Genomic DNA, 14,455 nt, shown 5'->3' on the forward strand with positions numbered 1-14,455 from the left:
AACGCACACATAAGGTTAGTAGAAACTGTTGGACTCTATGTTGTAACACGTGACGTTAGAATTATAAGGTTATTTTTGTCAAAATTTAGTTTCTGATCCATTAGGTGTTTAATAATGCCTGTGTGGTGTTATTTTTTTTAATGTTGACATTTTTTAGTTAGTAATTAATAAAATACGAAGGTTCCATCTCATAAAGGTTCCATCTCATAAAACACGCTCAATATCTCTCAACTGCCCTAAACAGAGATAGAACCTTATTCTTAACAGAGCTTAGAACCTAAGCTCACGAACAGCGCCCTCTAGTGGGAAGAGGTAGTCTCAGTTGTGAATGAACCCAAATTATACCATCAATTATATTCTTTTGAGATCTTTTCAAACAACCAAGTCAGGATACACACATGATCAAATGTATAAGCCACATGATGTAGCCAAAAGAACACACATCTTGCGTCACGCAATTGAATGTATGGCTCAGGGAGGCTGGCGGAGGTAGACATCGGAGGACGGGGCTCATTGTAATGTATGGGATGGAATAAGGAACCATTCCCTATTCCGTTCCATGCATTTCAATGAGCCCCATCCTCCGATGTCTACCTCCACCGGCCTCCACTGCTATGGTTATATGACTTCGTTTTGTAGGTCATTCAAGTTCATGTACAGATATTACTGACGGGAAAGGCATCTTGGTATTACCATGATGGGATTACTCTAGAGAACACAGGGATTACATTGAAGGCCAAGAGAAGGATAGATGAGAAGGTAGTGTATGCTCCCTGCATGCAAACTCCAAAGATGAAGAGCTCCATTGTGCTGGTATTGATCCATTATATTTTAGGGGAGGAATATGAAGCAGATGGAGATTGGATGGTTGGAGGTTGATCAATGGTGGACATCAAATGGGATTGAACCATGAAGCGTGTACTGTGTCGTTAGTAAAACAATCCAAGCAGGTCGCATATACACTTTACGATGAATACTGTATGTTTACGTGTAATGTGTAATTGTATGTAAAATAATGTTTGTTTTTCTTCCTTCTCTCCCTCTTCCCCCCTCCCGCTAAAATCACTCCTTTTTCCTTCCCCTCTTCACATCCCTCCATCTTCCATCTTCCTCTCATTTCTGACTGTCTCTCTGTCTCTCTGTCTCCCCTTTGTTTCTCCCCCTAATTCTCATCCTTATCCTACTCATCCCAAACAACATCCTTCTACCCTCCTCCCCTCTCCCACCTCTCCCCCCTCCCCTCTCCCCCTTCTACCCTCCTCCCCCCCTCCCCACCTCTGCCCCCTCCCCCTTCTACCCTCCTCCCCTCTCCCAACTCCCCTACTCCCCCTTCTACCCTCCTCCCCTCTCCCCCTCCCCTACTCCCCCTTCTACCCTCCTCCCCTCTCCCCCCTCCCCTACTCCCCCTCCTCCCCTCCTCCAGAGTGTTCCCACCCCGGGGCCAGGGCTCAGGCGGAGGACAGGCTGTTGAACACTCTCTTCAGCCGCTACAACAAGCTAGCACGGCCCGTGGCTAACACCACTGACGTGGTCAGCGTACGCTTCGGCCTGTCCATCGCTCAGCTCATCGACGTGGTGAGGGACAATGAACCATTGATTTCACTCCTGTGATATTTACATTGTAAATCCTACGTTCCCTTATTATAATAATGATACGTAATTATTATAATAATTACGTTCCCTTATCATAATGAATTAGAATCTGTGGTGCTAATAGTACAGTATGACACTTGAAACATGTGACCTTTCTTTTCAAGGGGTACCATGAATTTGCACTTTATTAGTCATTTAAGACCGTGATCATACAGTACGTATCCCCTTCCAACAGCCAACTCTGTCTCATTGTTCTTTTCCTCCAAGGACGAGAAAAATCAAATGATGACCACAAATGTCTGGGTGAAACAAGTGAGTATCTCTCCATTGAATCATATGGATACTGTCGACAACAGCAGTTTTTGGACAGCGATTTGGTGTCGAGGTTGTCTGTTTGTGTTGCCATACTGTTACTGTTGGTTCTGCTCTTTCAGGAGTGGTACGACTACAAACTGAGGTGGAACCCTAGAGAATATGAAAACATCACGTCCATGAGGATCCCCTCACAGCTCATCTGGAGACCAGACATCGTTCTGTACAACAAGTACGTTTAGGTTTTCACCCCAAAGTGTCATTATTGATCCACTATAGCCCCCAACATCCAGGCTACCCACCACCCTCAAATACATGATAGTATATACATATCAGGGAAGGCTGGTGGAGGTAGCTGATGCCTCAACCAGCCTCCCCTAATAGACATAAACTCCATCCAAATACCCTAAATACAGAATGCTGTACATATACATTCCATCCACATACTAACCATGGAGTTAAGATACTCTACCTCTCCATCTGCATACAATCTCACTCCAATCGAATCGTGCTTGTAGCTTGAATGTACAGTACATGTGTGATTCGTTTGGCTCCTGTAGTGGTTTTATATCATGTTATACTGAGAACTGTAAGTCGGGGCAGAATCTAGCACTCAAGGAAGGCCCATTTCCTTCCTGTAAGGTATGAGCCAAGATTTGTGGCGCAGTGAATCATTCTGACTATGGACAGGGCCCATAACTTATGTAATCACAGATTTGTATAATATGATTGGTTCCCAAGAATGGTGACCTCATGACCAAGGACAGTTCTATAAATATGAGTCCCGCCCATCGTTGGGGGCTTTTTGCTTCCTGCTTGCTTCTTGCTGCTGCGCTCATGTAAACATTGGCTTAATAAAAGGCCTCTTTGGAGACAATTGATCTAAGCTCTTTGTGCTTTGTAAGTTCTACTAAATCTATTAAGAATCAATTATATCCACAACACTCCCCTCTCTCTCCTCTCCAGTGCCGACGGTGACTTCACCATCACCCACCTGACCAAGGCCCACCTCTTCCACGACGGCTGGATAAAGTGGGTCCCCCCGGCCATCTACAAGTCCTCCTGCAGCATCGACGTCACCTTCTTCCCCTTCGACCAGCAGAACTGCACCATGAAGTTTGGCTCGTGGACCTACGACAGGGCCAAGATCGACCTGGTCAGCATGGCCAGCAACGTGGACCAGGTGAGTGGGCCAGCCAATGTGTACCAGGGGAGTGGGCCTGCACCGTGGACCAGGTGAGTGGGCCAGCCAATGTGTACCAGGGGAGTGGGCCTGCACCGTGGACCAGGTGAGTGACCAGCACCGTGGACCAGGTGAGAATTCTGCTCTTTTCCCCTGTCATTACATTCCAGGCTGTGACGTTGAGGACACATTGTCTGTTATGGGTCAATATGAACGGAATGCCTTTATCATTTCTCATCTCTCTCTATCTCTCTGTCTCTTGCTTTCTTTCTCTTTTGTCCTCTCTCTCTTTCCCTCCCTCCCTTCCTCTCTCTTTCTCCATCTCTCCCTGCCCCTCTTTCTGGACCGCCAGATGAACTACTGGGAGAGCGGCGAGTGGGTGCTCGTCAGCGCCGTGGCCAACTACAACATCAAGAAGTACGAATGTTGCCACGAGGTCTACTCCGACATCACCTACTCCTTCCTCATCCGGAGGCTCCCTCTCTTCTACACCATCAACCTCATCGTCCCCTGCCTCCTCATCTCCTGCCTGACCGTCCTGGTCTTCTACCTGCCCTCCGACTGCGGCGAGAAGATCACCCTGTGCATTTCCGTCCTCCTCTCCCTGACCGTCTTCCTCCTCCTCATCACCGAGATCATCCCCTCCACCTCGCTGGTGATCCCGCTGATCGGCGAGTACCTCCTCTTCACCATGATCTTCGTCACCCTCTCCATCATCATCACCATCTTCGTGCTCAACGTGCACCACCGCTCGCCGCGCACGCACACCATGCCGCGCTGGGTGCGCGCCGTCTTCCTGGAGGTCGTGCCCGGCGTCCTGTGCATACGGCGTCCTCCGGCCGTGGTCAAAGAGGTCAACGGCGGGAAGCTCGTGGAGATGATGCGCACCAGGGTCGGCCGCGGCGGCGGCGCGGGGGGGGGTGGCGTCTGGGGTAGCGGTGTGTGTTCTGGGCCCGGGGCCGTGGACGAGCCCTACTTCTCCCCCTCCACCTCCTCCTCCGCCACCTCCCCCCAGGGTGCCCCCCAGGACAGCTTGGCCCGTTCGTCCTCTCTCTCCCTGGGTCGGCGCACGGAGACGGGTCTGGGCGGGTCACTCTCCTCCAGCCACAGCCAGTACACCATCCTCCTGGAGGAACCCCCACCACCACCCCACTCCTCCTCCTCCTCCTCCTTCTCTTCCACCCGGCCAGGCTGCTCCACACCGCCTCCTCCTCCTCCTCCTCCCCTCCACCCCCACCTCCATCGCCCCAGGGAGAAGCACCACCACCACCCCCACCCCCACCACCACCACTGCCAGGGCAGGCCTAAGCTCCGTTCCCTCAGTGTGCAGTATGGCCTGGGAGAGAGAGAGAGGCCCCAGAGCTCTGTCTGCGGTCGCTCTCGCAGCATCCAGTACTGCAGCCTGCACGAGGTGGCCTCCAAGGTAATGCATGGATGCTGGTTCAGGACCCCCAGTTTAGAGGTGTGCGTGTGTGTGTGTGTGTGTGTGTGTGTGTGTGTGTGTGTATGAGTATGTGTGCGTATGTGTTGGAGGGTCAGCAAAGGCAGAAGACAAATATCAGCTTGTCCCCCAAAAAATCATACAATACATTTTCATTGTATTCCATCGCAGAGCTTGAACGGTCAAAGCCTCAGTAAGCCACAGCCTCTCTCCCAGAACCAGCCCCACCCCCTGGGGGAGGAGAGGAGGCAGAGCTGTCCTGTCCTGTGTCGGCGTCACACAGGAGGCGGCGGGGGTCCAGGCCGGGCAAACGGCACCAAGGCTGGAGGCTCCAGCAACTCCGGGGACGCCCAGGGTCTCCTCTCCCTGTCCCCCTCCCTGTGGAAGGCTGTGGAGGGGGTGCAGTACATCGCTGACCACCTCCGAGCCGAGGACATGGACTTCTCTGTAGGTTTTGATTGATTGATTGATTGATTGATTGATTGAGAATGTTTATTTTGGTCAATTCATAATACAGATATTAAACATTAAAAACATTAAAAACATAACAAATTTACACAGTCACAATGCGTAACACCAGGACCAAAAAGGTGTAGGCTGAAGCCATGGCTTATTGCGCCTACACTTTTTACATGTATGGTTTTTCCCCATGAGTACATAATCAAAACATTGCAACTTTTATAAACAAAATTTCACTTACGCATCTTAACAGAAAACTCAAAAGTACCAAACAAAAAACTATATTAATGCGCCTACCCTTTTTACATTAGGTGGATGAGTGACTGAATAAGAATACAGTATGGTGTAATGTTTTGGAAGCACTACATGCTTTGGAAGAGAAATCAATTATTTCACAACCTTATGGGTTCTGTGCTGTTCTACGTAAAAAAAACAAGTTCTAGTGCGAACGTGGGAGCTGGTGTTAGGGGGGGGGCGTGTCTGTAATATTAGTGCTTTTAATTTTAAGGCCAGAATTGTTCAGTGCACCTGACCGCTATTCAGCCCACCTGAGTGCATGCGAGACAGCGCCCCCTAGCCTAGCACTGTGGTATTTTCACCTGTTACTTGCCGACGCAAACTAAACAATACACCTGCGTCCTGCTTCCGTTATATGCCGGCTGAAAATAATATAGAGCCCAATAATTTTTACTCTCTGTATGAAATGTGTATTTAATGATTGACCATCTATGTCACACACACACACACACACACACACACAAATACCATAAATGATGCCAGTGAGTTCATGATGTGGCTACCTTTTTCAAGGTCACATGACCACTACACAACAACACACTACAACAGAGTTAAAACCGGTTCACATAATAAGGAAACATTATGATCATAATAACAGAACTAATAATCAACATTGTCTTGTCTTATTCTCTGACTGGACTGAGACACGGATGTATTGTTGTGTCCGTTGCCTTACAGGTCAAGCAGGAGTGGAAGTATGTCGCCATGGTGATCGACCGCATCTTCCTCTGTGTGTTCATCCTGGTGTGCATCCTGGGGACCGTCGGCCTCTTCCTGCCTCCTTGGCTGGCTGGAATGATCTAGAAACTCCATTCCTTTACTCAGGACTCAAGTTGTAAAAGACAATCAGGGGGGATGGTGGATTTTATCATATGGGGACAATTTTAGCATCCCCACAGCGTCAGTGACTTGGTAAAAATGTCATTGCATGTGTGCGTGCCCCCTCCCTCGCCCACAGTGTTTTACTCAATATGCGCAAAACTAAATGTTGAAATAGCAGTAATACCACGTTCATTGATAAAATGACATAAGGGATAGAAAGGGGGGAGGGCAGTTTTAGAAGGGGGATGATTTTGATTGTTTTTATTTCAGGGGGGCCATGCCACCCCCCCTCAACTTGAGTGCTGCCTTTACGTATCTCTTTGTCTCCTACTGTTCTTCTGCACTGACATTATAGACCTGAACAGATGAAACCATCAGCTGAAAGTCGTCCTCCCTCTTGTCTTCTTCTGTCCTGTGTTTCCAGGTCAGTATCGTGAGCTTAGAATTATAAGGTTCTATCTCCGTTTAGGGTCGTTCAGAGATATTGAGCGTCAAAGTTTTTACATCCCATTATGTTTTGTGAGATGGAACCTTTGTATTTAGGATATGTAGATAGAGAGAGGAGGACGCTGCTGCTTTAGATCATTGGGACGCACCTGGACTGGCTGTTGATACACAGGATATATTGAGGTCCATGAGCTATAAATAACAAATAAATGGCCAAAAGGACATTCTGAAAGTAAGTGAAATGTGTTAAAAAAAGAAAAGAAAACTAACTTGCCCTCATAGCTGGTATTGCACTTTTGGGCTGAAATAACCTCAATGAAATCTCTGACACAGTTTTTCCCATTCCTCCGTGCAGAATTATTCCAGATGTGTGGTGTTTGAGGGGTGTCTTGTCTTGCATGCACAGCCCGTTTCAAATCACCCCACAGCATCTCAATAGGATTCAGATCCGGGCTTTCACTTCAGCCGTTCCAGAACTCTCCATTTCTTTCTTTTGAGCCGTTCGTTGGTGGATTTACTGGCATGTTTTGGGTCATTGTCATGTTGCATGGTCCACATCTGCTTTAGCTTCAGTTTTGCATGGTCTCACATTTTCCTCAAGCACCCTGTGATACAATATAGAATTCATGTTTGACCGCATTTCCAGTATCAATGCGCCTCCCAATCAATCTGATTAAGAACACCTGTGCTGACTCCGCCCACTGTTTAGCCAATAGCGGTCGACAAATCTGGAGTGTCATTCCAATGCACCAATCACGAACAAGTTGGCTCAAAGCCAAGTGAATGTGGCCAAGCCTACAATGCAATCGTTAATGTTGTTTTATGGGACTATATTCTGTGGCGGAAGGATATATGTATTCTGAAATGATAGAAGTTGTGGAACAGCAGTCAGTCTTCGTCAAACGAAGAAGTGAGAGAACGTGCAGCACGCAGGTCAGAAAGAGAAGATGGAAGTACATCGGCCACGTGTTGAGGAAAAGCCCGGATGACCATCAACGCACAGCCCTCAGATGGACCCCTGATGGACGAAGACCAAGGGGGACGCCCCAAAGAAACCTGGAGGAGAACCGTCGAGAGGCAGCGGGACATGCCGGGTCTGAGACCCCGGGAGGCGGCGGCCGCTGTGGCGAGGGACAGAGACCGGCGGCGTCAACTCGTTGGAGGCCCTACTCTTCACACCCGAAGAAAAAGGACCCAAGTCAAGTAAGTCAAGAAATGATTAATGATTGTAAATAAATGAATTTCATGTTACAACTTACTGTGTATTTTTTAAATAATGTTACATCTGTGTATTTTTTATAATATGTGGTAGCTTTTGTAGAAAAGCAATTAACCATTCGAGGGCAGGGGGTTGTGGAGACATTTACCACTAGGGTACTCCACAACTAGGGCTGGGCAAACAATCAACATTTCTTTTTCGATAATCGCAAGAATTAACGATCAATTATCGATTAATTGATACGCTTTTTTGAGCTTTTTTTTCATTTTTCATTTCATTTCATTTTTTTTTTATATAAAATCCCTTCCCAGACTCATAGGGCTTTCACACCGGCAAAGAACCGTGCCGGTTCGCGTTCGCGTTCGGAAACCTCTGAACCTTGGTGCTGTCTGGCGAACGAGCCCGCGTTCATACCAGTGTAACCTGAACCATCCGCGTTATCAACGCTGGGTGATGAAGGGGCGGGATAAACAAACATTTCACAACTAGATGGCAGCTACTTCACTGGAAATGAAGATAATATCGTCCACTACAGTATCTGAAATAAACAAAATTTTCTGTGAAACAAAACAAAAGACACTTTCTACACGCGTTCTTTTACTAATCAGCTGCTCCGTTACTGGAATAGAAATGGCTTACGAAATTCGCGTTCGCGCATGTCCGCGCGCGTGTGCGTGTGTGTGTTTGCTGAGCATGTGAGGAAGATAGAGAGAATAATGACACTTTTGATATTGTTTTTGATCACTAATGATTAGATTTACATTAGATTACATTTTGTCTACTTCCTCCTTGCTGGTCTCTGCAGCCTAGAATATGACACACCCACTGACGACGTGACTGTTCTACGTTTTGGTTCACGCTTGAGAACCACTATTTTTTGGTGCCGGCTGCGAACCAACTTTTCAGGTTCCGAACCAATTGAGCTTCGGTCTGAACGCGCCGGCTGGTTCCAGACTTGGTTCGCGAACGCGAACCGGTGTGAAAGCCCTATCATACACATCTACAACCCTCTTTCTGCAGGCCTCAGAGAGCTCGATTTATCTCTCCACGGTGACACCACTCACTTCAACAATCAAGAGCAAACCAAACTAAATGTCTGAGGTTTAAATAAGACAGGCTCCTCCAAAATCCTCTCTAACAATGTTCTAATCATTTACACACAGAGTAGCAATACTCAAAGTAGCAATACATGTGGGGGTGTCTTGTTTTTGCTCACAAGAAAATTGCATTTCCATTAATTCCATTTTACAAATAGATTAAATATTTAAGAAAATAATAATTTCTGTTTCATTTGATTAGTTATATTACCTCCATCCATCAATATTGTTCAAATGTCCATATGTTTAAATATGTTGAAAAAGACAATGGTTTTCATGTAGTATCCTATCTTTTTCACATGACAGCTGCCACTAGAACTGGGATACTTGTCTTAATTAGTGTTCCTACTACTACGTAGGAACAGTATTGTTATTGGTGGTATACTCCTTATTATTCTTTTTCCCCGCTTTGGTCAAATAGCTCAAAAAGTCCCTGACCGAAAATGCTATAAATGTGCATGCCACAACTAGAGAGCATCAGTAACTATGGCAGAAAGAATGACCATGATTAAACCATAGGTGGCGCTATAATAACCAAAAGTAAATAATTCACTTCAGAATGCTGGCATTTCCACCCCGGATGTATGAAACTTGGTACGTATGTGTCTTTCCTCATGGGGAACATATTTGCCTCAAGAACTGATAAGGTCCGCCATGATGGATTTTTCTGAAGGTGCAAAATCTGGCCAAACTTATAAAAATTAACTTAAAATCCCCTGTAAGTCTGATTGGTCCAACATTGCATATGGACATGCATGGTGCATGTCTCTCCTTCAGGGGCGTGTCCAGGGGGGGGCCAGGGGTGGCTCGTGCCACCCCTGAAATCTGATTGGCCACCCTAGGTGCCACCCTGATTGATTGGCTATCTGCCTAGTCACTCAGAGCAGAGGCCACTTCGCGCCACGAGACGAACTTTTCGAACAGAACACATTTTTGATCAGCGGTGAGGTGTGGTCTTGGCGCTCCTGAAGAAATGTGAGTACCATTAATAACGTTAGACTTTTGCATAGCTACATATAGGCTACGGTGTTGTGCTAGTGGTTAAAACGTTTTGCTTAACTTGGAATCAGAGTTTAGGATAAAATTCGCTTTGCTCTGCGTTGTTTGGAGCTGTGAGAACGCACATTCGAAGTCACTCCCGGAGCAAACAACCAACACATGCTCCGGCGCTTAAAAAGGGTGGTTTCGCTCCGGTTAGAAACGACGCATCGAGGCTGTCCATAGGAAAACAACAGCGCATGCGTGTTGATCTGGATAAGAGGGGGACGAACGGGCAGTTTTCTATTTTCCTGACCAATCAACTACCACGTCTGTTGCTTCAATTGCCTATGTTACTTTGTTTACATAAAGGGCTGTGAGAACGCAAATCAGAAATAATTTATGCAACAATGTTGCAAACTCATCCGCTTGCTCTGGGTCATGATTCAGATGTTCATGTAAGAACATGACCTTAGTAGCCCAATTAAAGTATACAATGGGGAGTGGAGACAGAAATGGTAATAAAAAGCACAAAATGGTGTGTACAAATTCACCAGAATGCAGGGAATTAAGTGTTAAATTCTCAAAATTGTGCCACCCATGCATAACAAGGTGCCCCACCTGGGCCACCCCAGTGAAAAAGGTCTGGACAGACACGCCACTGCTCTCCTTAGGGTGTTAAAGGATAAGAGATCCATTCCAAGTTGGCGGAGAAAATAGTGGTTAAGTCATTAAAGCCGAGCAGGTGATTTTTATATAGAAGGTGATCAAATACCAATATTGTTATGTACGACAGTATGTCATTGCAGCACTTTGTTGCACTTTACGACGTCACGTTCTGTTAGAGCTTTACGACTGTGTGTGTGTTGTCAGAATGAATGGCACTTGACAGTAAACGGATCTCAGTTTGTATACCTGTGTGGATCTACATTTATTAGCATAACACAAACATAATAAATTAGATAGAACAACCCTGTTCATTAATGTTCATTAATGCTTGAGTTCATGTTCGCACTGTTACTGTGTTGTGTGCCAATGCACCCCTGTGATGCTGTGTGTGTTATTGAGACCGTTGGGAGAGAGAGCTCCGGTGAACTAAGAAAGTTGTGTATGAGAGTTTACAATTGCTTGTGCTATTAATTATGTGGGGGGTTTGGACCGGCTAGTTTTCAGGTTGTTCGTATCTGTATTTTCCTTAAATGTGCTTTCTGTTGTTGCCAATTTCGATTACTTGCTGATGTCTTCGGATAATTATATTATGTATGTATCTGACTGTTGCTTGTATATATTGCGGTTGGGTTGTAGTGGTGGGTTGTGGAGTGATGACGGGCTGTGTGTGTGAGTGTGTGTGTAGGTGCTTTGTATTGTTATTTGTTATGTGTTACGATTATGTTTGTATCGTCATGTGAGGACCCCCTCGAAAATGAGAAGATTCTTCTCAAGGGGCTTACCTCAAATAAACAAACAATCTCAATCAATTAAACGCACAGATTACATGAGAGAAGCTATCTGTCATTATTTCAACCACTGTCCAAGTGGGGACGTTACAATACTTTCGTTTTAGAATGAAACGTTAGGCTAGCAGCGTTTAGCAGTCACCATTCTTGAGCAAAACATGATACAAACAAACATTAAAATACTCGTGTCGTCTTGATTTTTTTTTCGATTTCAATGTATGACGCATCATTTGAAAGCTTACCATCTGTAGTTTCAGACTATGTAAACAAACGAAAAATTACGTAAGCAAATGGTTATTATTTATCTGGTATAGATACCACTTCTGCGCCGAATGTACCGGCACAAATCCGCACCCGACTGTAATTACCGTAATTTCTAAACGGTTTGTGCTATCGAAAAAAATCCAACTGTCACTGAAAGCTGAGATGTTGCACTTCAACCAACATATAGGGTATTACGGTAAAATGTGACGTGAGGACATTCTCAGAGTCAGTTTACTCACAGTGATTGGCGGAGCGTTCAGGGACACATGCTTTTTTTCAGTTCTCCGGTCATAATAACTCGCTGCCTTTCTGCGCAGCCTGAATCAAAGTGGACTGTCTGAATCATTTGGTGGCGGAGCAAATTCATTTGTGGCGGCCCGCCACCAATAAATGCATATAGAGGAAACACTGCTCTCTCTGTCCATCTGTCTCTCTGTTTGTCTGCCTCTCTGTCTGTCTTTCTCTCTCGCTCCTTCTCACTCTATCTGTGCATGTCTATGTTGTTCTTAGGTCGTTCGTCTGTTTCTCAGGGGGGTAGTTGCCAGAGAGACTTGTGTGTGTCCGCAGTACAACGTCCCCCTGCCCGGTCACCGCCACGATGACTCAGCAGACACTAAACCTTGTCCCTTCTTCTTCTCTCCTCTCCCCTTCCCCCCCCCCCCCCCACCGCCTCTCTCCCAGGTGTGCACCCTGACAAAAGAAGACAACCGCAAGGTGGGGGAGATCCCCGAGGACGAGCAGCTCCATGTGCTGCCCCTCTACAAGGTCTCGCTCACCGACGAGCACGGCAGCGAGGAGGGCCAGCAGCAGAAGATGAAGTCCGGCGCCATCCAGGTGCTGGACAACTTCTGCCGCGCCGTCCGCAAGCTCCCCGAGCCGGAGAAGAAAACCGCGGTCGTCAAAACACACAATTTCCTGGACCCCAACATCGGCGGCGTGGCGGTGGCCCCGGCCCATGGCTCCATCCTGCCCGGCGCGAGCTGCATGCCACCACGCCGCTGAAGAGGCCCGACCGCTCCCACCCCACGCGCATCTCCCTGGTCTTCTACATGCACAAGAACCTGAACCAGCCCGTCCACGGCCTGGCCGTGTGGGAGGCCACGCTCACAAGGACCAGAACAACCCCTGGACAGCCTGCCTGCCCTGCCTACCCTCCTGCCTGCCTGCCCTGCCTACCCTCCTGCCTGCCTAACGACTACTCCTCCTGCCTAAGCCCCTGCCTGCCTAACGACTACTCCTCCTGCCTAAGCCCCTGCCTGCCGACTACTCCCCCTGCCTGACCCCCGCTTGCCCTACGCCTACGACCATTCTCTGCCTAACCCCTTTAATAAATATCCTTTGTTATTACCCTAGTCTCTGTGTCCGTCTGTTCTGGGGTGCTGCCACATTTGACCGCTTGATTCAGGCCTAACAATATTACTATTATCCATATTCTCAAATGCATAATGGTTTCAGGGAGGAAAGGAGCGTTTTTGGATTGTGGCTCTTGCAAAAATATTTTTTCGTCAATGTGGCTCCTGATTAGGACAAGGTTGAGTACCACTGATCTAGAAGCTCCATTCCTTTATTTTTTTCTGAGTGGCTCATATCCCATTCATATTTTTTTTATTTTTTTATTGACAGTTACAGTGAAGATTTACACAGGAAGGATGGGTGAGAGAGAGAGAGGAGGGATGACATGCAGGATATGTCCCCGGACGGAATCGAACCGGGGACCCTGCAGTTACATGGTCAACGCTTAACCCGCTATGCCACCTAAGCGCCCCCCTAGAAGCTCCATTCCTTTACTCAGTACTCAAGTCGTAAAAGAAAATCAGGGGGGAGGTGGATTTGATCATATGGGGACAATTTTAGCATCCCCACAGCATCAGTGACTTGGTAAAAATGTCATTGCATGTGTGCGTGCCCTCTCCGTCGCCCACAGTATTTTACTCAATATGCGCAAAACTAAATGTTGAAATAGCAGTAACACCACGTTCATTGATAAAATGACATAAGGGATAGAAAGGGGGGATGGCAGTTTTAGAAGGGGGATGATTTTGACTGTTTTTATTTCAGGGGGGGATGCCATCCCCCCTCAACGTGAGTGCTGCCTTTACTTATCTATTTGTCTCCTACTCTTCTTCTGCACTGACATTATAGACCTGAACAGATTAAAACCATCAGCTGAAAGTCGTCCTCCCTCTTGTCTTCTGTCCTGTGTTTCCAGGTCAGTTTGTGAGCTTAGAATTATAAGGTTCTATCTCCGTTTAGGGTAGTTCAGAGATATTGAGCGTCAAAGTTTTTACATTCCATTATGTTTTGTGAGATGGAACCTTTGTATTTTATGAATTACTAACTCAAAAAATTCATTTTTAAAATGACTCAAAAATGTCATTTTTAAAATGACTCAAAAATGTCATTTTAAAAATAACACCACACAGGCGTTAATAAACACCTAATGGATCAGATTATGTAAAAAACTCAATTTTGACAAAACATTCTAACGTCACGAGTTAGCATAAAGGACATGTAGATAGAGAGAGGAGGATACTGCTGCTTTAGATCATTGGGACACACCTGGACTGGCTGTTGATACACGGGATATATTGAGATAAATAACAAATACATGGCCAAAAGGACATTCTGAAAGTAAGTGAAATGTGTTAAAAAACAATGACAACTAACTTGCCCTCATAGCTGGTATTGCACTTTTTGGCTGAAATAACCTCAATTAAATCTCTGACACAGTTTTTCCCCATTCCTCCATGCAGAATTATTCCAGATGTGTGGTGTTTGAGGGGTGTCTTGTCTTGCATGCACAGCCCGTTTCAAATCACCCCACAGCATCTCAATAGGATTCAGATCCGGGCTTTCACTTGGCCTTTCCAGAACTCTCCATTTCTT

General features: G+C 46.4%; 1 protein-coding gene across 1 annotated transcript; it reads left to right on the top strand.

Moving 5' to 3' along the window:
* Positions 1-1,446: 1,446 nt before the first annotated feature.
* LOC308171297 (neuronal acetylcholine receptor subunit alpha-4-like) lies at positions 1,447-6,089 on the top strand (the record flags this gene model as incomplete). The annotated part of the gene is made up of 8 exons (XM_080546131.1): positions 1,447-1,575; positions 1,861-1,905; positions 2,028-2,137; positions 2,872-3,088; positions 3,441-4,124; positions 4,482-4,511; positions 4,746-4,976; positions 5,964-6,089. The coding sequence occupies exons 2-8, from the start codon at positions 1,876-1,878 to the stop codon at positions 6,087-6,089; spliced, it is 1,428 nt and encodes a 475-aa protein (XP_080402257.1). The 5' UTR covers positions 1,447-1,575; positions 1,861-1,875.
* Positions 6,090-14,455: the final 8,366 nt, after the last annotated feature.

This window comes from Nansenia antarctica (genome assembly GCF_963989245.1).
Source record: "Nansenia antarctica genome assembly, chromosome: 15".
Lineage (NCBI taxonomy): Eukaryota > Metazoa > Chordata > Actinopteri > Argentiniformes > Microstomatidae > Nansenia > Nansenia antarctica.